The 27886-nt window shown below is 30.9% G+C and overlaps 2 protein-coding genes across 2 annotated transcripts; both read right to left on the bottom strand.

The window, feature by feature from the left end:
- Positions 1–18129: 18129 nt before the first annotated feature.
- On the bottom strand, positions 18130–21332 carry LOC109805441 (Methyltransferase family protein). Its single transcript, XM_020367510.3, has 7 exons — positions 20942–21332; positions 20764–20873; positions 20471–20685; positions 20015–20106; positions 19025–19127; positions 18754–18896; positions 18130–18457 (listed from the first exon to the last, which is right to left on the bottom strand). The coding sequence occupies exons 1-7, from the start codon at positions 21164–21166 to the stop codon at positions 18347–18349; spliced, it is 999 nt and encodes a 332-aa protein (XP_020223099.1). The 5' UTR covers positions 21167–21332; the 3' UTR covers positions 18130–18346.
- A 1615-nt stretch (positions 21333–22947) lies between these two features.
- On the bottom strand, positions 22948–27819 carry EIN4 (Signal transduction histidine kinase, hybrid-type, ethylene sensor). Its single transcript, XM_020367499.3, has 2 exons — positions 25556–27819; positions 22948–23554 (listed from the first exon to the last, which is right to left on the bottom strand). The coding sequence occupies exons 1-2, from the start codon at positions 27305–27307 to the stop codon at positions 23024–23026; spliced, it is 2283 nt and encodes a 760-aa protein (XP_020223088.1). The 5' UTR covers positions 27308–27819; the 3' UTR covers positions 22948–23023.
- Positions 27820–27886: the final 67 nt, after the last annotated feature.

The following is a 27886-nucleotide window of genomic DNA, read 5'->3' on the forward strand; positions in this document are numbered from 1 at the left end:
GTTCCCCTGAGGGATCTGGAGCAGCATAACTCCCTTTAGTGCTAACTCGAACACCATCATGAGCAACTGCAGTCTATTGCTGAGAACGAGCCAAAAGTTCAAACTTCTGTTCAAATTCTTCTCGAATGTTCTTTAATTTCTCTTCAAACTGCATCATGTCCGACATAAATTAGTGACTCTTTATTTAAGAAACTGTTATCGCATTTTTATAACGTCGTATTTTCGTTTTTCTGACATAAATTAGGTGATGTAGTAGCCTATTTTTGCACTAATAGGGTGCATTCGTTTGTTCTAGATCATGCAATCTTGACCCATGATATTAAATTAAAGAAAAATAGATAATTACAAAAGGACAGGGAATTCAGGGTCCCGTAATGAGAAATTAAGCTGAAAAATTCCATTTGATTATATCTTTGTTCTTATGAAAAATTGTATATAAAATAAGTTGCTTTTGTTCTCTTCTTCTTTTCTTTCTCCTAAATTTTAAACCAGAGCAGGTGTTTATGTCATGAGATAAATTCAAGAATCAAGTGAGGTATAAATAACGTTACTCACCCTCAATTCACTCTCTTACTCAGTTGTACATGTTTAAAATATTATCTTATTTGCAATGCTTTATCTCTCGTTAGTGTCTTATATTCAGACATGAGATACCCCATGTTTCTTAACATTATGTGTCTTCGAGCTGATCGATGGTTAAAATATATCGAAGCTAATCATTGGTTAATACTTAATATCATTTGTTAATATTAAACTTTATTCTGATAAACAACGCCCTTTTTATATAAAACTGCAAAAATATATTTATTTTCATTATATATAAATGAAACTTACATTTGCAGCAGGCCCAAATATCAGTATCAAAATAGGCTATATTATACAAATAATAATAGAAGAGCTGACGCATTGGAGTTGCTTCTAGTGATATCTATCAAAAAAATTCTTTATCTCTCGTCTTCTACCTACACACTCAAAAAATGTGGCTGTATGTTCTACATTTTTCATTGATAATTTGATATATATTGGTGTGCAATTGTACAACTTCTCTTTCTATCTGAAACACTTGTTTAGGATTTGTCTAGATAAATTCTTTTACAAATATTTATAAGAGATAAAAATAAATAAAAAAAAGTTATTTTTATAAGTTAAAATTAACTTATGTATATAATTTAATTTACAGAAAAAAAATGTCCTATATAAATTTTTACTAAAAACTTATATTTAACTTATGCATAAATTAGTGTTAAAAAATTATACATAAATTAATTTTAATTTACAAATATATATATATATATATATATATATATATATATATATATATTATTTTTTTTCTTTTAATTGTTTTCTCCTAAAAATGTATACAGAAAAATTTATTCAAAGAAACCCCTTAACTGTGGGACTCTAATATGTTTCAGTTCAAATACTTTCTTAGTAACACTTCATCAAGTTTCTCGAATAGCTTTTAGTTCCACTACAAAAATCCCTATTGTCTGTTAAGAGGATTTAATTGAAGGAGGGCGGAGAGAGCCAAGCGATCTCGATCCAACTAAAAATCGTTTTTCAACAATTCTTGTGAAATCTTTTTAGTGATTAATTATAATTACAATTAAATGGAGGTCACTGGTTTTTATAGTTCTTTCTCAATTGAATCTTTTGAATTTTCTAAATGAAACCTTAGTCTCCCTTCAGACAAGGGGAAGAGAAGATGAGTTTTATGTGCTTATATATATATATATAATATAGACACACGTTCATATCTTATTTATCTTTAGAATTACACTTTAACAATCTAGTTGATCACATGTATCAATAATGAAGTTATTACAGCTTTTGTCAATCACGTAAAATATGACTAGATTTCAATGACCACCACATCAATGAATAAACAATAGGAAAATTATATGTATTGTGATATCAATTAGGGGTAATAGGAAAATTATATGTATTGTGATATCAATTAGGGTGTGCATGATTTAGTTTTTTTTATAAAATCACATTGAACCGTACCACACTATTTTATTAAACTGAATTGATTTATGTATGAATCATTTGAACCATACCAATAAATTAGTTTAAACCCAAACTATTTTTATAAATGGGTTTAAAACAGGTTTAAAGTCGATTTTAAAATCAAATTAATTTTGAACTAGTTTTAAGAACTAAATTAGTTTTAAATCGATTTTTTTAAGAAAAAATAATTTTTTTTCTTTCAAAATTGTGAACAAAGTTATTATTAATGTGTTCTTTAGGGATAAATTAAAAATATTTTACTAGTTAGGTATTTAACTCAGAGACTAATTAAGTAAACAAATATATTATAAAAGTAAAAAATTATTTATTTTATTAAAATTTATTTTTTAAAAGAAAAAAAAAGTTTACACAAAGTGAACTCATAGAAGTTAACTCAAAATCGTTGAAGAACTATAATTATCATTTGAAAAATTAATCATGAATCATGATTTGATAACTAAAATTTACCTCTAGTCTAAAGACAATCAAAAAGTTAAAGGTTAAAACCTTAATTTGGTTTTTTATAATATTTTTTTGTTTCAATTTAGTCCCACTTTAATTTTTAGTTTCAATTTGGTCCTCAATAATTTAAATTATTGCAATTTGGGACTTCCGTCCAAATGATTTAAACGGAGTTAACTGTTGGCTACGTGGATGCCAGGTGGATGCCACGTAGATGCATAGGTGGATGCCAAATTCCATGAGTACACCTGGAACCAGAATGACTCCTTCTGAAACCAGAACGACCTGTTCTGCTTGCACATGTTATGTGTTAATTTTGACACTAAAACGGGCCGTTCTAAATGCAAATTTAACACACCATGAGTGCAGCAGAACGAGCCGTTCTGAAACCAGAACGGGCCGTTCTGAAACCAGAACGGGCCGTTCTGGTGTTAGAACAGGTTATTTTGGATTCAGAATGGTGGGTTCCAGAACGCCAAATTTATGCTTGTGTTGACCAAAATGCCGCAATGTGATTCAAAAATTGAAAATAAAAATTCATAACATATCATAAATTCAAAAACAGAAACATGGTTCAGAAATTGAAAACAAAATTTCAGAACATATGCTAAAAAAGTTCAAAGAAATTACTGAGAAAGGAATCACCTAGATAACGTTGAAGGGAAACCCTAAATCACAAAAATTCAAGTTGTACCTCCTCAAGAACAGGTTGTTATTGATGGGGTACATCGTCAATGACTTCAAGGGGAAACACCGTTTCGTTTCATCCTTGACTGTATAATGTCAATTTGGTAGGAAGTGGTTCACTCTAGTTTGACTAACAATGAAATAAAACCAGCTACCATTGTCCTTAGTGATACACTGCATCGTCCTTAATGATACACTGTATAGCCCAAATGTTTAGCAATTAAAGTTATCAATCCCCATTGACAATATTACCAAATCTAGTGTTTGAAATGTTTTATACCTTGGGTCTTTTTTCTTGCACGATTCACAACCGTGAACTATAAGCATTGACCATTCTGGAACCAGAACGGCCCGTTCTAAAATCAAAACAGCCCGTTCTGGTTATACTATTGGTGTGTTAATTTTGCATCTGGAACAGCCCATTTCAGGTACAAAATTAACACACCAAGAGTGCAACCAGAACGGACCGTTCTGGTTTCAGGTGTATTCAAGAAATTTGGCATCTACCTACGCATCTACGTGGCATCTACCTGGCATCCACCTGACATCCACGTGGCTAACAGTTAACTCCGTTTAAATCATTTGGACGAAAGTCCTAAATTGCAATAATTAAATTATTGGGGACCAAATTGAAACAAAAAATTAAAGTGGGACTAAATTAAAACAAAAAAATATTATAAAGGACCAAATAAGGTTTTTAACCAAAGTTAAAATAAAAATACAAAACACAATAACCATAAACAATATTCAAATATTTCATGCAATATTGTAAATCACTAAATAAGGTTATTCCTCTTAGCATCATTTTTTTTTATCAAACTCAAGACGTGGAGACTTGAGGATCAATCACAGTACTAGTTTGAACAACGAAAGTTGATACTAAATTGTGAGATATAAGAAATATAAATAAATAAATAATTTTGATTTAATTTAATTTTATTATTTAAAAGTGCTGGACCGAATCTAATTATCAATGAGATTTGATTTTTAAAATTCATTTGATGTAAACAATGTGGTTTGTTTTTTTTTCTTTTCAATTTGGTTATAATTTTTTTAAAATGATGCAGTTAGACGTCAAATTTAAACCAGTTCATTTAAATTTTTTTCGCACCCCTAATCTTAATCATGCATACTTTTAATTGATTCAACTTTCATTACTAGAAAAGTGTTATTTTTTTTGCAAATTTTCTTGCAAAAAAATATTCGTAGAAAGTTTTTGCGAATTTTTCTACAAAAAAATATTTGCAGAAATTTTTTGCGAATTTTCCTGTAAAAAAATATTCACAGAAATTTTTTGCGAATTTTCCTGTAAAAAATAATTTACAAATATTTTTTTTACAAATTTTGCTACAATTTTAATAATCATGAAAAAAAATTTCATGGTAAAAATTTGCGGAAAATATTATAAGAATTTTATTTTATTTCTTGCAGATTTTCTTGCAAAAATAAATTCGCAAGTAATGTTTACTAAATAGTAGAAAAATTTTACAGGTAACTTTTCCTGCGGATTTTCCTGCAAATTTTAATTCGCAGGAAAATAAAAAAATATTTAAATTCATAAGTTCGATTGAAAATAAAATAATTAAAGAGTATATAAGTTGGAGTAACACTTACCTTACAAGTTGAATTGTATGGTTGAGTGTTAGGTTTATAATCTACAATCTTAGAATTTAAAAGATTATGTACGAGGCATGAAAATAAAAGATTATGAATTATTAAAATATAGAATTTATAGTAATTTTTTTGGTAAAAAATATTCCTGCAGAATTTCTTGCGAAAAAATTCGCAGGAAAGTTTCCTGCGAATTTTTTTTGCTAGAAAATTTCCTGCAAATTTTTCTTTGCAGGAAAATTTCCTGCGAATTTTAAAATTCGCAAAAATATATTATCCACGAAGGTATTACATGCAAATAAAATTTCGCAGAAAAATTTGCAGAAACAACGTTTCCTGCGAATTTTTCATAAAAATTCTAGTAGTGTTTAATTTTTAGTTAGATTATTGAAAAAATCTTTAAATGCAAAATCATTTTTCACACACATGATATGAACAAATAATAAACTCACAATCTTTATTTATGCATGAAATCAAATAATGTTTGTATAAAAACTTAAAATTATATAAAAAGAAAGATTCTCAATAAACTAAGATATATTATAAGAAATGTCACATACAATAACATACAAAATATATCATTATAAGTAAAATATATATAAGTATATATCTATTTAACATATAATTATATATAATTTTAATATTAATTTTAAATAAAATTTAATAACATATTTTATATGTTACTATGATTTATATTAATATTTTATAATAATATATTAAAATATATTATATTTATTATATAAATAAAAATAATTTTTAGTAATACATATTGTGTGAATATGTATTACTATATCATAATTTATTTATAGCGACAAGGATAACACTCATTATTTAAGCAACGTGCTCGTTAAAAATCATTTTAAAAATTCTTATACCGACATTGCATTAAAAACATATTAAACTCGTTAAAAATTCATTATATCCGATGTTACTGCAGGTACTCCAAACCTATTATTTGGCGCATAGTGATTTAGCCAATTATTGTTTGGAAGGGGACGAAAGTTTGAAGCTTGAACTTTCCATTCGAATTCTTTTGAACATATTAATCTGTGCTGGAAAGGATCATTTGTATATTCACAAGGTAAATGAGGATGGAAATTTTTCTAAAGAAAAAAAAAAATTAATATATAATTTTTTTAATATATGTAAACTATGTGCTACCCAAATCTTGAAATTCCTGTGACCCCTGTATTGGTCTGCGTCCCGAAAGTCTAAATATTTATTTGGGTGATGGGCTGATAGCGATTATGAGTGAACCTCTGTTGTCAGTTCAATAATTAATATAATAGCTTCTATTAAATCACAATTATTTAAATTATGCGCACCAGCAGCAAGCAATTGTCAATGAATCCCTCTCTTATCTACTACAGAAGGAAAGTATATATGAGAATGAAAAATACATGAACGTGAGTTTTGTAGTGATCATAAACCGAACACTTTACCACGAACACGAATTCGAATGACTTGATGGAAAGTTGTTATTGTTTAACTACTAATTTTAAGTGGAGAGTTATGTTCTTATTTAATTAATAATTTTAAATTCAAACTCTAATTATATAGTCCAGTTCCTACATACATACTCTTATTATATATCCTAATCTTTATCTATGTATCTTTTAAGGAAAGAATGTGCTTGTAATAGTAACGGTGCACTTCATGTTACTAACTTACTAGTACTATAATACTTTTGTTTACAGCATGTGAATAATACTTATGTTCTCGGAAACCCAAACACTTTTTATGCATACTTGCAATATGCCGCAAACACAGAAGATGTAAGTTAACTTCTTAAAAGATCAAGAAAAATATAAAAGATGAATTAGACTGTAATGATACATCTAAAAGTTCTCAATCTTGTAAGCTCTTCTAAACGTCCTAAAATATGACAGTAATCTGTCACAGCAAAGCAGTCAAACTGACAAAATTGGCAAGAGGATCCTTATCTAATATCCATTCTTTTCAGTATCTATATTTCACAAGGTTTTCTTTAAATATATATTTATGAAATCAGTTTTAGTCTCTAAAGATGCTACTTTAATTCCTTTGATGTTGACTCTAGGGGTAAACATATTCACCAGTAGTCTCTAATGATTAGTTTTACAACTAATCACTTTTACTTTTATGCTGCTATAGAGTAGCCTTCTACCCAAAACCATTTAAGAGAGTTTCAATACTTAAGTATTTCATAAATTTTTTTATTACATTTAATGTAAAACTTTTAATATTGTTACTACTTTTCATAGTTAATGTTTATAATGATTTTCACCCTTGTAAACTGACTAGATGATAGTCGTTCTTTACAGCTTTACTCGCTTATATTAAAGACAAATAACTCAAGATTGAGTGGAAGAGTTTCTTAGCTTAAGTTTTCAACTAGTTCTTTCTGAAAGATTATTGAAGTGAATTTGTCTCTTTCAAAAAAATTAAAAAAAAAAAACTTCTCTTTATTTTACACAATCAAAATTGAGTTTAAACAACCTAACTATCGAATACATTAGACTTTATTAGTTCATCTTCTATTGCATCAAATATTGCAGCTGTTGAACAAATTGCTTTAGAACAAAAACTCACCAACAAATTTAACTTGTCCTAGATGATATATATAGTAGGTATGCCATAATTTTAGCCTCCCTTCACGCACACGGGACACAACAGTGTTGTTTTTTTCCCCAGTTGTGCCTTCCGGTTTTGATACCTCTTTAATTAGAGTGGCGGCTAACTCTTTAAAAGTCAAAACAAAATTAAATCTTCTGAGCATGCATTATGTATACTTACTTTATTTACTGTAAATTTATCTGTGGAAAAATGAGCTAATGATCAAACGCAAAGGATCAGTGTACTTAATTTTGGAACAAAGTTTTCTTCACTCAAAGGATCCTAGAGAGTAGCAAACACGGAGGATCCAATTCACGTGGCCATGTTCATGAAACCCTAATATATTATTCATCTGCTTACTCTCCTTAGCAACATTCTAAGGGTAAAGTGTGTAGTTATGCGCTGCTGGAGCCCATTTAGGTCTGACAAATTCAATATTCAAATTGCTTAAAGTAACCATAACACTTCAATAAAGACTTACCAACGAATGCTTTATCCTATTTTTTTTCCTCCAATTCAAATTGTTGCTCTATTCAGGTGGAATTTCCCCAGCGGTACTATGATGATATGTTGTCAAAAAGCCTAACTAATTTCTAATACTTTAATAGGAATTCATAGACGAATTCGATTACTAGCATTAAGAAGCATGAACGATTTCAATTTGATACACCACAATAGTGCATATTTAATACTACTATAGTATAAAATATTGACAGTGATTAATAATCATCATTAATTAATGGGAGCCACTCATCATCAATTGAAAATTGAGTGCATGTCCCTAGTTTAATTGTCAAAGTACTCGATGCTTTAACCTATTTTTTTATTTATTGACAACATGAAGTAGCCGTGAAGTACACGGCTCTAGCTGGATTAATAGGACTATCAACATAAGTAGGTTACACACATGCACTGAGGCGAATTAATATATGAAAAATAATAAGAATTTGTTTAACTTCAAGTTTAATGTTTTTTTTAGAGAATTTCATTGAAAATAAAGAATATTTTTTAATAAAAATTTAAAAAAAACTTTTGGATTTATATTCAAACAAATTTTAAATCTACTAATAATATAAATTTGTTTACATTGTTATTTAATTATAAACTATCATGTATAATAAATTTATTTATTTTATAATTACTTTAAAATTCCTACACTATGATTGACTTATATCGATGTATTTGTTTTACTTTTACACTTAATAGTTAATAGTATGTAGAAATTAAACTCTGTAATTCAAACTTTGAGTAGTCACGAATAAATAACATATGTACTGTTATTATAATAAAATAATTTTATATTATCATTTAATCATAATTTTTTCATATATGATAACTTTATTTATTGACTTTTATAATTAATAAATACAAAAATTAATTAGATAAAATTTCTAAGTACTTTTGATGTTATTATGCAATCAAAATAAAAGTTTTATCTTAATCAATACTCTACATCGACATTTAATGCAGATTTTTATCATGTTGATTACTAAAATAAGCCGTAATTTTTATTTGAGAATAATATTAAAAATACTTAAAATGGCGAGTTTTGTTCTTGCAACAATTACTTTACAATTTGTATTTATTATTATCTTTGTTTTGTTGGTAATGTAAAAAATAAAAAAATTATGCTGACCATACATGAAAATTAAACACTAGAGTTAGTTAATAATTATTTGAAATTTTACACTATATTTAGATGTGAAAAAGTGAAGAAAATAGAGTGAAAATAAATATTGTGTAAGCTTCTTTTGTAGTTTGAATTATAAGGAAATAGGAAAAAAGTAAATGTGATAAAATAAATTATATAATATTAACAAAGATACTTTTCATACCAAAAAATAATAAATAATTTTCATATTGGTTTTATGAGAAGGGTAATACGGTAATATTTAGAAAAGAATTTGGTGTCTCACCGCAAATAAAAGGAAATTTTCTTTTGGATGTGGGTGGATAGTTCGAAGCTCTTCTTACTCAATTCCCCTTCTTCCAAACCAAAGAACTCTTTCACGTTCACCCTCACTTTGTTACACTTAAAATGCTGCTGAAACAAAATAGCATCAACTCGACGACTCATAACAATGAAATTACATATAACATTATTTCAAATCACGAAATTAGTCATGCATCACTTCCTTTTTAAAATTTTTAGTGATCAATTTAACATTAATTCATCAAAACGTTTCAGAAGAATTCTTAAAAAAGTAATTATGATCATTTTGTTTGATCTTGATCATTATTTTTTTATTTATCCAAATTATAATGATATACCGGAATTCACACTTATTAAATCTTAGACTACTGTGTCGATCTAGTGGCCCAACGAAACATGTATGATATGTATCAAACTAACAATCATGTTAAACGTAAAGTCGTAAACATTGACGTAAACATTGACATCATGTGATAGGTTAGTATTTATGTATAAAAAAATGTTGTTTTGTAACGGAATTTTTTAATAATTATTTTGTCGGATAATAAATATGTTTAGTGAAACATGTAAAATTTAAATATGTTTTCTATTTCTGCAATATAATTTTTTAGTATTTTTTAAAATAATCTTTGTAATATTAAATATTTTGACATTAATGATGACTACCGTTTGTTACCATATTAACCACAGATGCAACTATAGAATAAGGGAGAACAATTAAAATATATACTAGAAGAACTTAAATGAAAATAGAGTATATAGATATTAATTAAACAAAAAAATTATGTATCCTGTTTTTATATATAAAACTTAATTACTTAATTTATTAAGATTAAAAAAATAATTAATTTAGTTTGATAATAAATTTATCTTATTTATGCCTTTTTTTCCCTAAAATTACTCTTATGTTACTTCTCTTTTCTAATTAACACTCATATATTTTCTAACAACTTATGCATGTTTTATACTATTTGTTTCTTCTAAATAATATTCATTTTTCATATTCTTTAAAAGATTTATAATTAATATATTTTATTAAATCAAGATAATATATTTTAAGTATGATATTTTTGTCCAAAAAATTAATATATGAGACAATAAGTTAAGTCTTATATAAAAGAACAAACAATTATTCTGAGTTGAATCTTATAAATAAAAATAGTTAGGCTAAATCAAAAGTTATGTAATAGTAGGAATTAATTACTTTTTAAAAAATTAATAATACTATTTTTAAAATGATATTATAAAAGACTGAAATAAAAAATCATATATATCACAGTATTAATATATTTAAAAAACCTTATTTGTCTGAAATATTAAATATCATATGTTTCAGGGGAGGTAAAATTATGCAAGAAATCCAAATTCCAGGCAAAGTACATAACATGAAATCAATTAATACATCATTGGGCAAGGAATATCATAAATCACATTAATAATATAAATATCATAGATCTAAATGTGTTATTAAAATAATTTTGTTAGTATAAAAAATCAATATCATATATCGGTAATCGGTTATACATTATATTTACTTTCTCTTATCTTATAAATCAATTATCTAATTCATTATGATTAGGGGTGGTAAAATGATTCACGGCCTATGAACTAGCCCACTGATTGATAAAAAATTATAACGAATCAAGTTAGATATCCTAACCCGTTAAGTTAAGTAATAGATTGGGACAAACTAACTCTTTATTATTATTATTATTATTATTATTATTATTATTATTATTATTATTTATTACAATTACTATTTATTATTATTATTATTATTTATTACTATTACTATTTATTATTATTATTATTATTAATATTTGATGTAAGTTTAATTAAGTCACTTTTCAAATTTACTTTATGTATAATCTGTAATTTGTTGCGCAACAAATCTGTTGTATTGTGTATTTAATTTATTTTATTATTTATAATTTAAATTTTTTTGTACAATAAATTTGTTACAAGAGTTATGAATATTATTATAATTAGATATCTATTTCATTATGCAACAAATTTGAGATTTGTTATGTAGCAAAACAAATAAAATCAATTGTAATTAAATATTTATTTATTTTTATTTTTTAAGTACACCGATTTATGTAAATTCCTTAGATATTGAGAAAAAATATATTTGAAGAGTAACTCAAAATAATTATGTATTTTTTCTTCTTCTTTTTTTTCCTTTTTCCTTTTTATTTTTTGGCACACGATATGGGTCAAGATTTTTAATCCATTTTTGTTTAGTGGACTGGGAACTCTTTTTTGGCAGACCATGTCTAAACACACCAATCTGACCCAATTTGTCATCCTAACTTTGATCAAAGAAATTGATTAATTTATTGATAACATTAAATTTATACTTTTTTAAAAATTATGTTTAGCATTAGTAAAATTCTTATTTTACTAATTATTTATTAAATTAAGTGAAATAATTTTAATTAAAAGTATTTTTATAAAAATTAATATGACATATTTTAAATTAATTTTTATAAAAAATTTACGCAACACTTTTTATATATATTTGAGCCTTGTAAAAATGATTGAGATATATATTTGAGTCTTGTAAAAAGGATCGAGAGTAATCCATACTAATATTTTAACATGTGTAATGCTCATGCTATATACTATACTAAATTTTATAATAAATAAAATGTATAAATAAATATTACACTTAAATATATAAATTATATTTAAAATTAGTATAAATATATTATTATATTAAAATTTAAGTTATAAATAATTATGATATATACCTAAAAATGAAATTAGACAAGAAGTTAAAAAAAGGCAAAACATCTAATTTGGTTCCTTATAATAATTAATAGTTTTTATTTCGTCCCTCTATAATTTTTTGTTTCAATTTGGTCCCCAATAATTTAAAAAATGTCAATGTGGGACTTTTCGTCCAAATTTTACAAACGGTGTCAAACGTAGATGACGTGGATGCCACGTAGATACATACGTGACAAGTTTCCATAATCATTCTTTAATGAACCTGGAACGGCCCGTTCTGAAACCAGAACGCGTTGTTCTGATCCCATTCGTTGTGTGTTAATTTTGTAACTGAAACGACCTGTTCCAGATGCAAATGTAACACACAACGAGTGAATCAAAACAGCCCGTTCTGGTTTAAGAACGGCCCGTTATGGATTCAGCACGGGCCGTTCTGGAATGCCAACCAGGATTGATGTTTAAATTTAAGTATTACATTTCAACAAAATGTTCAACAAAATGTAGTAATGTGGTTCAAAGATTGAATACAAAAATTCATAACATAACATAAATTCAAATATTAATATATGCACCAGAGTTGATCTTTTCATCCTTATTTTTCATCATTGCCCATATAAATAATAAATCAATTAGGCGTAGTTTACCGTCTGAGCCGCCACGACCTAGAATAGTAGATGCAATAAACTTATGCATAATTTTAATGGCAGCATGACAAATGTAGATAATTGCATTAACCAACCTCCCATTTTGTATGACCTATTACAACCCCCAAAACATGTATGAATTAAATGATCTTGGATTTTTTTCCCTTATGGTTTGAAATCCAAAGATACCATTAAATTCCTCCAAATTGAGACGATACTCTATTAAAAAGTTTAAAGAAAATCAATCCTGGTTCACAATTTGCCCCAGTTAAAATTTCAATACGGAGAGAATTAAGATATTCAAGAACAATCCTTGGATCTGGAACGGCCCGTTCTGACGGCCCGTTCCACTTGCATTCTTTGTGTGTTTTTTTTTAATCTAGAACGGCCGTTTGTGGCATGCTACCTATACATTTACGTGGCATCCACGTCATTACATTTAACAGCGTTTGTGAAATTTGGACGGAATGTTTCACATTAACATTTTTTAAATTATTGAGGACTAAATTAAAACAAAAATTTATTGAGAAATGAAATTGAAACTATTAATTATTATAAGGAACCAAATTAGATGTTTTATCTAAAAAAAATAATGATAAACTCTCATTAAAAAAAGTGTTAAAAATACTGTTACATAAGATAGAATATGTTTAATATGTAGAAATTAATTATAGAGTTAACATTTAGTTTGTTAATTTAATTTCTATTAAAAAATATATCAATCGAATTACATTTAATATATGATAATTTTTTTTTTTTGTAATATGATATTTTTGTTGTGAAAGTATAACAAGTGTGTGTTTGATTTCAATTTTAAAATTTCTTTGTCTCTCTCCACGTCCAAATAGCAATTTAAGGAGAAACTATTATTTTCTCCTTCCAGCCAAACGTGAAAAATCACACAACAGCAAAACCCAGCACATAATTCACGTATTCTACTTGATTAGAGGCAATAATTTGAGCGGGTAAAGCAATCACGTATTCACGTGCATCTTTCTACTGTTTGATCATGACAGCATTACGTAATCTGCCGATTAATATCTTTGCGGCTACATTTTCAACCGTAAATCTTTACCTTCCAAAAGATTTATTTTTGTATTAATTTGAAGCACAAAAATCCCTTTTTAAAATTATTCACCGTTGGATTTAGAATTCATCTCATCATGCAGTTTAATTATCAACTGTACGCGATCCAAATCCATTAATCTAGTGGATAGAGAAAAGAACCCTATGATGATTTGACAATTAAGGTGAAATATAAAACTATTTTTTTAAAGAAACAGAATTAGTTCATTTCATTTAAAACTTGGGATAAAATATAAGATGAAATGTGATTAAATTTTTTAAGACTAGCACCGAACTCTGCTTTCCTAGCTAACTTATAGGTTACAGAGTTGGCTTGTCTATATGCAAAACTGATGTCACAGTTTGTAAAACTACCTAGGAGTGCTTTGCAACTAATGGTTATGTCGCCAAATTTTGTTTGCTCTGGTTACTGTTTGTTCATACTAGCAAAAACACGATGACAGCCAACTTCGAACGTGATTCTTCCAACATCAATATCCTTGGCCCATCGAAGAGCTTCCAGAAGGGCTAAAGCTTCACATTCATGGGAATCCAGGCCCTAGTGAATGTTGATTGATTTGGCCTTCACGAAGGTTCCTCTATGATCCTGAGGCATAAGCTTATACCATATGAAAGATGGTTGCATCTACATTGCACATTAGGGAGCCTACGTGAGGGAGCTTCCAAAAAAGCTCACTAGCTCTTATGTGCTTCTTACTCGAAACACCTTTGTGCATGGCACTGTTCCAATCTGCAAGGTTGGCTTTCACTTTGTGAATGATATCATTGGAGCTCCACTCTGTTCCCTTCCAGATCTTAGCATTCCTCCTCTCCCACATGCACCACACAAGCTCATAACAAACTCAGATGCTTTTTCAGAGCTCCCTTTCCGAATCACCTCGAATATTGCGTTTTGCAAACTGTCTGCATGTTTCAATACCTTAATAAGATTACTGGTTGTCCAAACATTGTTGAGCTTTAGAGCAACCTGCAAAAACATGCTAAGAGTTTTCAATGTGATTATCGCAAAGAACACAATTAATAGGGCAGGATACACCTCGAGATTGTAAGTTTGATCTTGTAGGAAGACAATCTCTACAAACTCTCCAGAGGAAGATTTTGACTTTTGCAGGGACATCCAGCTTCCACAACATCTTCCATTCTCCTTAAACTACAAGGTGATCAACGCTCATCACATTTTCTAAATAGCCTTTATATGTTGATCTCACAGTATATCCCCCATCATGATTCATGAGACCAGTTCCAATGTTCTAATCAGTCCTTTGCTTGTCGATAAGATCAGAAACTTTCAAATTATGACTTTCGTTTGATCTAGCTAGGATTGAAAGTGCATCTGCTATTTGGGTTATTCTTCAACCAAGGCTCATTCCATACGGTTATGGATAGACCATTGTCGATCTTCCAATGATAACCTGCTTTAATAAGGTGTTGAGCATTCCAAATGCTTCTCCAAGAATAACTCGGGTTATATCCAAGTGTTGCAGAGGTAGTAATCATTAGGGTACGTAGTCATCATGAGGATACGACAGGTAGAATAGAAACTGTTAATGCATTAAAAGTGGAGCAATACAACACAAAAACTTTATAAATTATCAGGACTGGATTAAGCCACACTTTATTGCTAAAGAAACATATATATATATAATTATTTCAGGGTCGTAAGAGCAACTTCAAACAATATATGATTTAAACCTTCAGCATCCAATTCTTTCGTTAAGGTTAATTTAAACCATTCCGTTAATTAATTATACAAATCAAATTGGTTTTGAATAAATGATGTGGTGTTACCAAATTCGAACAAGTGATTGTCTTGGTGATGACCGATGAGTTAACGATTTAGGTTCCGTCATAGTTTATTAGTAGATTTTAGAGTGTTTAATACATTTATAAAATATTTTATAAGTAAATCATAAGATATGTTGGACTTATTTTAATAAATTCTTTAATATAATTTATTATTTAATTTATGTAAAAAATTATTTGAGAAATAATCATGGTTGAATTTTATCACTAATATAAATATTTTTTTTCTTTTCATTTTTTCACTATAATACAATTTTATATTATTTTTTATTATTTCTTTCAAAGATTTTCGTTTCTCCTTCATAAATTTTTGTCCCTCTTTCTTTTTTCTCTTTTCCAAATTTTTTTTTCTTTTATTTCCTCTAAAAAAATTCACATTTCCCTATTATAAAAAAATTCTCGTAACTTTCTTTTCTAAAACAACACATGTTTTATTGGAAATCTCTTTATCAATTGTATGATACACTTTTTTTTTTTTTATTTCAAGTTTCAACTATTATTTTACTGCTTATTGTTTTTACACATCACGTAATTTTTCATTACAGACATCAAGATTCAAATACTTGAAATTTTTTTCTTCTATTTTTTTTATTTTTTTTAATATTTTTTTTACAGAATATATGAAATTAATTTTTAATTTTAAAAATGTACTATTCTTAATTTTAGTCATAGTTTTATATATAAGTGATTTCTCATGTTTTATTTTTAATTTTATTTTTTATAAACTAAAATTAGGTGATCGTGACTAGTAATTTTTTTATTTTTAATATTTTTATGTTATATAATTTCGTTTTTAAAATTTATTTTGTTACTTTTAAGATTTTGATTTTAATTTCTAGTCAAGATTTAATTTGTAATTTTTTAATTTTTAAAATAAGATAACATCTTATAATACTTAAATAATAATACATTCAAATACTTAAAAGTTGTAACAGTGTTTATCAACATGTATACCCAAATACAACAACCTATTAAATTTTAAGCATTTATAGTTTTTATTACATAAACATTTATTGAATAGAATCTTAATTAAGTTATTTATCCAAACTAATCTTATTAGTCAAATTAGTATATCAGTTATGAATAGCACGAATCAATCTCTCTCTCACTCACTCTCTCTCTCTCTTTATATATATATATATATATATATATATATATATATATATATATATATATATATATATATTAAATTTTCAAGTTTTTCTTTGTTACAAAATTTTTATATATAAAAAAATATATTTATGTTGTGCATTTTGAATGATTAATATTGGTTAACATTAAAGTTTTTAAAATTCTTCATATGTTTGATTTAATTGTTAACTTGACTGATTTTAACTCTAATTATAAATTTTGTTTTACTCAAAAGTGGCATAAAATAACAATTTTCCACATAATTTTTTTGTCTAAGAGTAGGTTTAATAATAAGACGGGTTAGGACATGGTGATGACAAAGGCACAATGACTATAATAATAACAATAATAATAAAAATTATTATGATTTTATTTATATTCTTTTAATTTAACTTATTTATTTTAATTTAAAGATTGAAATTGAATATTTTAATTTTCACATAAAAATGATACTTTCATATTATTTCATTTTCATATATGAAAAAGTTCAACCAAGTCCCATTATGTATTATAGAGTATTAAAAAATAAGTTTCTCATGTAAGGTTGAAATGGTCCAGTCTTGGTGGCAAAACTTTACATTTTAATTTTTATTATTTTAGGGTCTATTTGATTAAAAAAAATGAAGAGTTAGAAATTTTGTACGGTTAAAAGGAAGAGAGGAAAAATATTTTAATGGAAGAGAGTTAAAAAAACTAGTTTCTTATTTGATTTTAAAAATTATTTTACCTTTATATCCTTATAATTTTAATTTAAAAAACATAAGATAATTTAAATACTTCACTCAATATTTTAAATCTCTTCTCCCCCCTTCAAATCTCGTCAATATTGAAGAGACGCTAAACTGATGAAAAAGGATTTTACTTCCCTTTCTCATCCTCTTATTCCCTCTTAAAAATTAAACCAAATAGCAAAATTTTATTAAAAAAAAAAAACAAAAACAAAAACCCTCCGACCCTCCTCTGTAACCAAACACAATAGTAGGAAACATAATGCATACCTATTGGACACGTTGCACCTTATCTCCAAAACTCAAAAAAATGTGGAGTGGTCGCACTTCATTTGCAGTTTGCACTTCTAAATTATATTGACTGACTGGGTAAGCGTTCAGTAGTCAAAGAAGGTTGCATGTGACATTGTTCAACTACAATAACAGCAGCACTGTCCACTGTCTATACACCATACCATACTCCATTCCATTAAACTTAAACTCCTCCAAAGTGTTCCTGACGGCTCACTAAGACACGCTTATCTCATTCCTGATTCTAGCTAGCATTAAAACAGCTATTGCTTAATCCAGTGTCCATTTATTATTTGTAATTTGGGCCCCGCTAGCGTGCAAGTTAGCATGAATTTTGGCTGTAATTTCCAGATTAATATTTTTTTAATAATAAGAAAATTGTAACTTAACTAATTCTCATTGAATACAACACACGTAAGCAATTCATAAATAGATTATCTGAACTGCAGTCATGAGATCTAAATTTTTTTTTTCTTCCAAAACTAACCACTTCAAATGCCCAGTGCACCAAAATTTGGGAGTGAAAATAAAGGACTACAGAAACATCAGAATTCTTGACTTGTATTTTCTACCTGTTTCTCTTTTATACTCTTCATCCGGCTTCACACAGGCACACCGCACACCAAGGGAGATTATTGACAACCAAGCGCAGGTTTCTGGAACTTCCCGTGAACCCACACTCTTCGCATGCACTTCCCTTTCTGACGATTTACAGACTTCACACAACAATAATCAAGCTCAAGCTGCACAGTTCATAAACTAACAAATTAGAGGTAGTCAGTGGAAAATAATGTCAGAAACACACCACAAACATTGGAGACACCTAAAATTTTAAAAGAAGGTTGACAGATGAAAGTTATCATGAACAAACACCAACAGTCAACAGATTCTAAACTCAATTCACACATACAAGAACTAGCAATAATAAACCTTGTGCAGGAACACAAGTCAACTTATGTTTCTATTAAAAAATAATTAGAGATCCATCAGTTATACCAACCCCAAATATTTTTGTTTTCCAATTAAGCAAGAAAAGTACCTCGGTGAAGCCTGCACCCAAAAATAGGCTCCGTACAGTATCCAAACAAAAGAAATATGATCGCGTTCCATCAGACCGCATGTATTCCCTGAATCCCACTCGCTTATCAGGCTCAAATCGAAGCATGGTCATATCATAGAGGCCTGATTACAAGGGGTTCAGTCATTGCCAGTACTTAAGCTTTCTAAAGAACTACTTAGGATAACATAAAGCTAAGAAATTATTTTCCCAAACGCTCTGTACAGAATAAGTTGGCTAGTTTGTTTATTACCGTAGTCCCTAAAAAAAACCATGCCTCCTGGCTTTAACACAACAAAACATTCCTTGATAGACTTTGGCATCCTTTCCGGAGGTACAGCTGATAAAGTGAATACCTGACATGACATGTCAAAACAAGCAACTTACAGAATGAGAGGTCAAGAATTTTTAACTTACAATAGTCGACTGAGTTTATGATTTATTAAGCAGAATACAGATAAAGCCGTTTGTGTATACTGAAGAATTTAGATAGCTAACATAGAGAGATTAAACATCACTAAGGTAAAACAATCATATACACAATGAGTCTCAGAAAGTTGTAGTAAACATAAAAGCAACTGATAAATAAGAGGCACAAGTAGACTAAAAAGTACATATGAAACCACTGACATTAAAGTATGAATGCATGCATATTCCAAATTATAGCTATGTAGAGATAATGAGCATTACGCACCATAAAGAATCAAGGAAAAGCTGAGTTGACATAAAAATAATAAAGATCACTAAAGCAAAATGTCACGTGGTTTTACAACTTAGAAAACAACCCACTAGGTAGCAAAATGCAATATGAATAGAATATAGAAGAGGCAAGAATGGAGAATGGAGGAAAGAATACAGTGCTGTTATTGGAGAATGAATGAACAAGGAAGATAATCCTTCAGAAGGGTAGGGTCCCCCTTTTCAACTGGGTTACAGGACCCAGTTCTGCAAACAATCTCTCTGAATGACTTCTATGCACAACCTTCCTCGATTATAGTTCAAAGACTAATACATGGACAGATAAATTGAAACAAAGTTTTCGTTTTAGAAAAAGACTAATACATGGACATGGAGAGTATATATCTGTAACATATGTTCTGCATCGCTTTCAAAGAGAAACATTTGAAATAATATTTAACCCTAAAGTAACTCAAGGTGATGATTATAGTTCTAACATATGGTCAAGGTCTGGAAGCACCATATCATTGAACTACTGATAATTTTAGAGGAGAAAAGTTCAGACCAGCGTTACAAAATCTACTCCGCCAACACAACAGCCAAACTCTTCGGACGGATAGGGATTGGTAGAATGCAGTCCATTATTCTCTCTGACACCTAGAGAGAACAGAAAGAACCAAGTCTAACTTTTTGATTGAGTCATTGCATAACATAAAGGCTTAATTGTATTTTTTACTATCCATGTTTCACCATTTTGCGAATTTTTCCGATGTCAACTTTAAAATTTGCACATTTTGTCACCTAAATTTTAACATTTCACACATTTTATCATCTTTTTAGTTAACTGTGTGACACCGCTATAATTCAAACAGTCAACTAAGGGGCAACAAAATGTGCATAATTTTGAAATTTGGTGGTAAAATGTCCAAATTTGAAAGTTGAGAGGCAAGATTTGCAAAACTATGAAACATGAGAGGCAAAATGTGCAATTAAGCGTAGCATAAAGGTAAAGCAAAGTAACCTGACAAGCATTGTGACTGCTTTTGTGAGAATTGATCTCGGCAAGAGTTGCATGCCAGCCAATATGGGAATCCATTAGTGGAAAGGTCACAACAGAATGTACGGAAACGATGGTGAATGGAAGCAACTGTGGTGGCACCACTTACAATCTCTTTAGCCCTCTCAAGAGTCTCGTCACTACAGTCGCATGCATAAACAATCACATCTTTGTTGGCCCTACACAGGAATAAACATTAAAAAAAAATCCCCAAAAATGAAACGATAAAGGAAAATAATCCAAGAGAAGAAGCGAACCGTAGAATAGGAAGAGCAGTGCTGGCATTGCCGCAACCAATTTCCAAGAGCTTAGAGTTTGGGGGACAGGAAAGTAGTTCGGGGAACTCTTTCAACAAATAGCGTCTCTCCTGGATGGAATGAAGAGGTTAGTTGGGGAAATTGAATGCGAGAATACGAAGAGGAAAAGGGAAGGGACCTTGAAGAATTTTCCGGAGGAATGACGGAGGTGAAATTGCTTCCATGCTTGGACGTCGGATTGTGGCGACGGCGACGACGATGAAGGAGCGGATTGGAAGTGGTAGGAAAAGCAAGGGTTTGCTTCCACCTCTGATCTTAGGTCTTCCCACTCGAAGTCCTTGCAGAAGTATTCTGCTTCTGCTTCGACTTCACCACTCATTCTCGCTCCATTTGCCCAATCCATGCGCCTTTCTTGTTTATTCCGAATTGAACACGTCTTAATTTTTCATTAAAATTAGTCCAAAAAACCTAAAATTTTACTTACTCTTGATTCATTTTTCTTTTCTCATGTTTCTTTCATTCTTACTTTTTCCTAGTCCCAAGTTTTTTCCTAGCAGGGAGGGCTTCTAATATTATATATACAGGAAGGGTCAAGCAAAATTTTATTAGTTCATAAACCTCCAAAGGAGGACACCACAAAATTGTGAGTAAAGCTCACTTTTTTTAGTATGTTTAGTTTAATGTCTTGTATTTACTTCACCTCACGTGATGTTATCATATAGGAAAATTTTCTCAAGAAAAATTATTGCTGATTTATAAATTACTAAGTGTACCGGAAGGACCTTATCGGCCACGTGGATTGGCCACGTGGACCGGCACGTCATGTCCTATCAGATATTGACACAGCTCAGGCAACATCTCGGCTCGGCCACGTGGATCGGCCACGTGGACCGGCATGCCATATACTATCAGATGATACTGCTCGAATACCACTTCGGTCCGACAGGGGACTAAGAACTGTACTCTTCCCCTATTGGCTCGGCCAGAAGCCGAGAGAGGACGTTTCGGCCGTGTTGTCTCGGCTCGGCCAAAAGTCAGCATCGAATAATTAGAACGACGATTATGATTAGTAAGGATAAGTACATGATTAAGACATAATCAACCGATTAACATCATATTACCTAATTTGGTAAATGTCAGAGAAGGCCCACCATGCTCAGGTCTATGTCAGGTATTATAAATAGGTCACACGTAAAGAGGTATGTCACTGTTCATTTTATTACCCTAGAAAATCGTGCATATCCTGACTTGAGCGTTGGAGTGTCTTTTGCAGGTACCTCCCCCCTCCGAAGAATCCACCTAAAGCTCTCGTTCGGCCCTCCTACACCCCAGAAGACTACGAGTGTACTCTCAAGTAGGTATACTAAGAAAAAAAGACACTATGTTAAAATAAAAAATAAAAAGTGAACAGTTATTATTAAATGGATGAACAATTTATATATATATATATATATATATATATACATATCTTTTCTCATTTCATTTATGCATTAGTAAATTAAAATTTAGAATATAAAATAAAAAGTATAATTTTCTTTATAAAAAAAAAAAGTGGATACTCATTTATCCCTTTATATAGTGATATGGTTTAAGATAAATTAACAACACTCAAATATTGAAAAATTTCACGCTTGTTTTAAAGTATCAATGGGCTCTCAAAAAAGAGTATATGTGTTTATTACAAGTTTTAAAAGAATATTCACCAGAATTATTGCATTCTCATAATATAAAATATTTACGTTTGCTTTATTTCTTATTCACAGTGAAAGATGAATCTCTATATTCTGATGAAAATGAAAGTTATTTTTCAACAATGACTACCCCCATTTTATTTTACCTCATTTTTTCTTCTAATTTTATTTTTCAACTTTTTTAATTATATTTTTTTTTGGTTAAATTACTAAATATCATCCAAATATACATAAAAATCATATTCTTATGAGTGTATTCCTAAAACCTTAGAACAAACACCTCCGAATATCAACCCGCATTTGATTCTTCTCCTAATATCATCTCTCTCGGTTCGATGGAGGCAAGTTGTAGCGTATAAACCAGCATCAGTATCCCCGTTTGTAATATTATCTTGTTTTTGTTTTGTTGTTTTATCTCTCATTACCAAAATAAAAATAATAATAAAAGCATAACCTACAAATGCTTGAAAATAGGAAAAAAGTAAAAATAACATGACATTTTAATTTTTGTAATTATTATTAATGAAATCACATTTTCTTAAACCAAGCAAGTTTTTCCAAAACTGTCTTCACATTTTTTCACCTGCTCTTTGTAGGACTGTTCTAAGTTCATCTGCTATCTGATGAAGTAGGATAGGTTTTTGGATGATTCCATTCATTCCCGCAAGGAGGCATTTCTCCCTCACATGTTCTTCTGCACTTGCTATAAGAGCTACAATCAAGGGCCAACTACGGCTATGGAACTTGCGGATCCTCTTTGCCACTTCAAAACCATCCATTTCAGGCATGTGAAGATCCAACAGGATGATTCGGAATGAGTTACCAGAGCCACTTACAGCACTCAGGCACTCAAACCCTGATGAAACAGCAGTTACTTGACAACCAAGCTTCTCAAGTAGCTTCTTGGTCACGGTCCTGTTCACACCATCATCATCGGCTAACACAACCTTTATGCCTCTCAACTGTGAATTTGAATAATCTTTAGATGCAAATATTGATTTTTCAAGTGATGCTGGTCCTATCTGAAACTTTAGAAGAAGAGTCATGCCTTGCACCAAACCCAGGGAGTTTGGTGATATCCATATATTACCTTGCATCATCTGCATATTTTTCCATAAAGTCAGAAAATTACGAAAACAATCATTCGGTGAAGAATTAAAACATTACATAAGGTCATTCTCTGAAAACATCTAACAGAAGGGAAGGGTCAGAGGCTCAGAGCTACAAACTTGGGTTTAGGATGAAAGTGAAACACAGAAATTACGGTGCCTTAGTATAAGAATTGTGTACTTAAATGAATATTATTGTAAATCTTGAGTGTATAAAAAGCAGGATCCTACTTTACCAGATTCCCGAGCTACACAAGATGCCACTTTATGATTTAGCTAGCTATACATACACCCACGTAACCCCAAAATGCACGAACCTTCTTATTGGTCGCCTAATCCAACTGATCAAAGGAAACAACAATTTTTTCTAGTCTAGTAATGGTAGGAAAATTCTAAAACTAATGAAATGATCTTACAAATAAAAAAAGACATGGTAATCATTGCCATTTCGTTTTGCTACTATAATCTTCATATTTCCCGCCTGAGTTGTGAGCCTAACAGAATCCATAGTTTCAATTATCTAGGAAGGATAAACTCCCACAAAGGATAAATGATGTTACACACATATATGAGGTAAACACAAGGATTTTTCCAATATACGGGAAAATAGCTTCCCTGCAATGATGTTAAGCCAAGGACATCATGACTTTGAGTTAAGTCACAACAGAAACGAAATGCCAGCTCTTAGCTGAAACCCATACAAAGAGGAATCTAATCAAAATTGTGTCAAATAAAATAAAAGTAATCGGCAATTTTGTATTAACAGATTACCCATAATTTGACATTCTTGATGAATTGTCAGAACTCGGAAGAAACAAATACTTTAACTATAGTTGGAGTTATCATATTAATGCTTTACATTTTAATGAAAAAAAATGGCAGTAAAAGTGACAGATCAGTGCATAGTCAATTTGGAGTAAAAGATCCACTTAGAGCATCCTAGGTTGCCACCATTATTCAGCAATATATGAGCCAAATTAAGCTTAACGCAAACTTGCAAAGCAAGCAACGATGATTCCACTACTGAGCACCATGCTCTACATATAACTTTCAAATGTTAAGGTGATAACCTAATATTTTAAGGCATGTAGAAGGTGGCTTCAAAAATGTTGCATTCAGTTAGTTGCTGACTTTGAAGTTGTGATATTTATTTCTTCTAGGTCAAATGTTTGATGCATAGAATCTCAAATTCATCTCTAGAAGAAGAAAAAAAAGATTGTACGGAGACATAAAATCATTGAAGTGAAACAGCAGATGTCAATAGCCGTTTAGAACTAGTATTTAACTTGATATCCCCAAAATTATTTCCCCAGGCTAAAACCATAACTGACAAGAGGCAAGTAAACTTTCGAACCAAACTTGTGTTTTGTAACATGCAAGCAACCATGCTAATATGCAACATTGGTCCGACCAAAACCAAGATATCACCCAATCTAATTTATTATGATACTTTAACCACCCATTTCCAACATCATAAACAATTCTACATTGGATAACTCACCTATTCCAAAAATACAGGTCAGCAGCAAATTTGTCAAATCAATCCTATATGCATAAATTGTAATAGGTTAAACTAACCATTTGGTCCCTATAGGTGACAGTGACACTCGCTAAAAAATCAGTCCTCATATGAAAAAGGCTCAAGTTTTAGTCCCAATAAAGACATATAGGGACTAAAACTTATGAAATATAGTAAAAGCGTGGACCAATGTGTACAAATAATGAGGGTGTATATGGACTATAACTAAAGATTTTTGATACAGGGACTGATTCCTGAATATAAGATTAAGGACCAAATGGTTAGTTTAATCAATGTAATTCGAAGGTCTAAAGCTAACTGCTAACCATTCATACAGTTAATGGATGAACGCATAAATTCTCTTTGGGGAGGGAGCAAGTTACAGTTAAAAGATAACATGGAAATATTATATATCTGAATATAATCAAGTAGATGGTGATGCACATATTTGATATAGATAATGATGCACCAACCTGTACTAACTTCTTGCACATGCTGAAGTTTAGGCCCTCCTTAAGTTCATTGTTGTAGTACTGCCTCCTACGGCTATAATGTGCTGTTGAAGTTGCTTCATCTTGCCGAGGCCTATCAGTAATCTGAAAATCAAATTTTATATGTACATACTCGTTCTGACCGCTTGATCTCCACATTCCAAAACTTTTATCATCCTTATCTCCACCATCATTTTCAAGAAAAACTCGAAAATTAAGGATCCCTTTGTTGTTCATGTTCAATAAATAGCCAATCATGTGCAAAATTACTTGAAAAGTCCTTGCCTCATCACCCATAACTGCTTCAGGCAAAGACTTCTGGACATCAATTTCAAAACCAAAGCCTTCATAAACACACAGGCACTTGGCAATGCAAGCAGCTTCCCTCATCATTGAATGCAGAAGGAAAGGCTTCATCTCTAACCGGAAGCCTCCCTTTTCATTTTCTGAAATCTCCATTACATCATTAATCAAACTCGAGATCACATAGCCAACTTTCAACATTGTATCACCAATAATCTTCTGCTCAGATCTCAAATTATCCTCCTGAAACAATGAAAGCATCCCCAGAACAGAATGCATAGGCCTCCGCATTCCATGGCTCATCACCTTCTGAAACGACTTCCTTGCCTCGCTGGCCATCATTGCGTTCTTTTGAGCCTGTTGCAATGCCCGGTTCCTCTCTTCCAGCTTCTGTCTCATCAGCTGAGACTCTTCAAGAACAGATGCATGAGACAGGGCAACAGCCACCTGATCAGCAACCACTTCAACTATCTCCATCTCATGACACGTCCAAGCCCTTGAGCTTGAACTTGGAAGAACCAAAACCAGTATAGCATAACAAGTTTCAACCAACTCCGGAGTCCCTCCTTTGAAATTCGACACATGAAGTAACGGCATACGAATAGCTGCCACAGCACCCAACTCCCCAGACCCACCACTACTTGCAGCCCCTAGAGCGGAATCAGGCCTCAAAATCCTCACCCCCTTAGTTTTTCTTATCTCCAATACATCTGGATCATTCACAGGAATGAAAGTCGGAAAATTCTTGGCAGAGTTTGTTTTCAATTCATGGGTCAAGTGCATCTCTCGCCGGTCCTCGTTGGGCATCCAAACTGCACAATTATGCAACTTCAACGCCTTGGAAAGCTCAACAAGGGTGGTGTACAAGATGGTGTGCTTGTCAAGAGACTTCCTAATTTCCCTAGTGAGCATCCTAACATGCCAGCTTGCCTCCTCCTGTTTCTTCATCATCCCAACCTCTTGACCCAACTCCATCACATTCTGCCTCAGGAAGAGCTCCCTGACCTTGATTTTGAGGAGAAGAGGGATGAGAGGGGGAAGGGTCAAAGCAGTTGCACAGGAAACAAGAGCAGTGAGGAACTTAGCAACGGTTAGGGAAAGCAACAACTGGAAGGAGGGAGCGCCGTGATAAGAATAAGCATTGAGCAAATGGGTCAAGCCACACAGCACTATGAAGGCGATAAATTGAAGGAAGAGCAATTTGAATGGAACGTTTGAACGGCTAACAAAGTAAAGGAGTTCAATGGGTATGGAGAAATACGCAACGGCAATGAAAAAGTCGCTGACTTTTTGGCCAACGAGTATGCTATGTATGCTCCAAATCCCTTCCCCGTCATCGCAGTTGCAGTTGTCAAATTCAACATCGGTGGCGGAAGCAAAGGCAACAAGATAACAAAGCAGCAAGAAGAAAAAAAGAAGAAGAATTTCCATGGCACGAAGTCAGTGGGTTTTCGAAACCACCGACGAAAGCAACAATCTTTATGTTGACAAATCTCATAACATGAGGCAAAAGAGAAGGGAGAAGCAGAAAGGTTCACCGACCAAGCCAAACCAAACCTAACCTGAGGGAATCTGCGAAATGAAGAGATGGAAGATGAGAGAGTGATGCAGATCGCGCACAGAAGCAGACTGGAATCCTTTGAGATCTTTTGGTTTGGACCTCTTTCTCTCTCTCTTGGGAAAGGGAGGAGTAGGAGTAGGAGGCGGAAGAAAACAAGGGGAAGCAAAAAAAGGAAAGTGTGTTACTGTTTGGAGGGTGGGGCCGGAGCGTAGAGATTTATAAAGTTGATGAACCCAAGTTGTCTCTGCGCTCTGTCTCAGCTTCACTCCCTCCTACACCTCTCTTCTTCATCTCGTCAAACATCATCTTACAACTTACAGCCCCTCTCTCTCTCTCTCTACCTATCACCTATCACCTATCACCTATGTCTGTTTTTAAAGGTCGGTCTGGAAAACATTTCTCTTTTTACAATTACATTCATGTCATTTCATTTCTCTTTATATATATAT

Source organism: Cajanus cajan, chromosome 7 (genome assembly GCF_000230855.2).
Source record: "Cajanus cajan strain Asha chromosome 7, NIPB_CcT2T_4, whole genome shotgun sequence".
NCBI lineage: Eukaryota > Viridiplantae > Streptophyta > Magnoliopsida > Fabales > Fabaceae > Cajanus > Cajanus cajan.

Coding starts and splice junctions, on each gene's coding strand:
- LOC109805441 (XM_020367510.3), bottom strand. CDS start 21,166: ATGGATTGGGCAAATGGAGCGAGAATGAGTGGTGAAGTCGAAGCAGAA. Junction 19,128..20,014: donor GAGTAGATTTTGTAACGCTG/GTCTGAACTTTT, acceptor ATGTCATGTCAG/GTATTCACTTTATCAGCTGT. Junction 18,897..19,024: donor GGTTTTTTTTAGGGACTACG/GTAATAAACAAA, acceptor CCTTGTAATCAG/GCCTCTATGATATGACCATG.
- EIN4 (XM_020367499.3), bottom strand. CDS start 27,307: ATGGAAATTCTTCTTCTTTTTTTCTTCTTGCTGCTTTGTTATCTTGTT. Junction 23,555..25,555: donor TGTGCAAGAAGTTAGTACAG/GTTGGTGCATCA, acceptor AAAAATATGCAG/ATGATGCAAGGTAATATATG.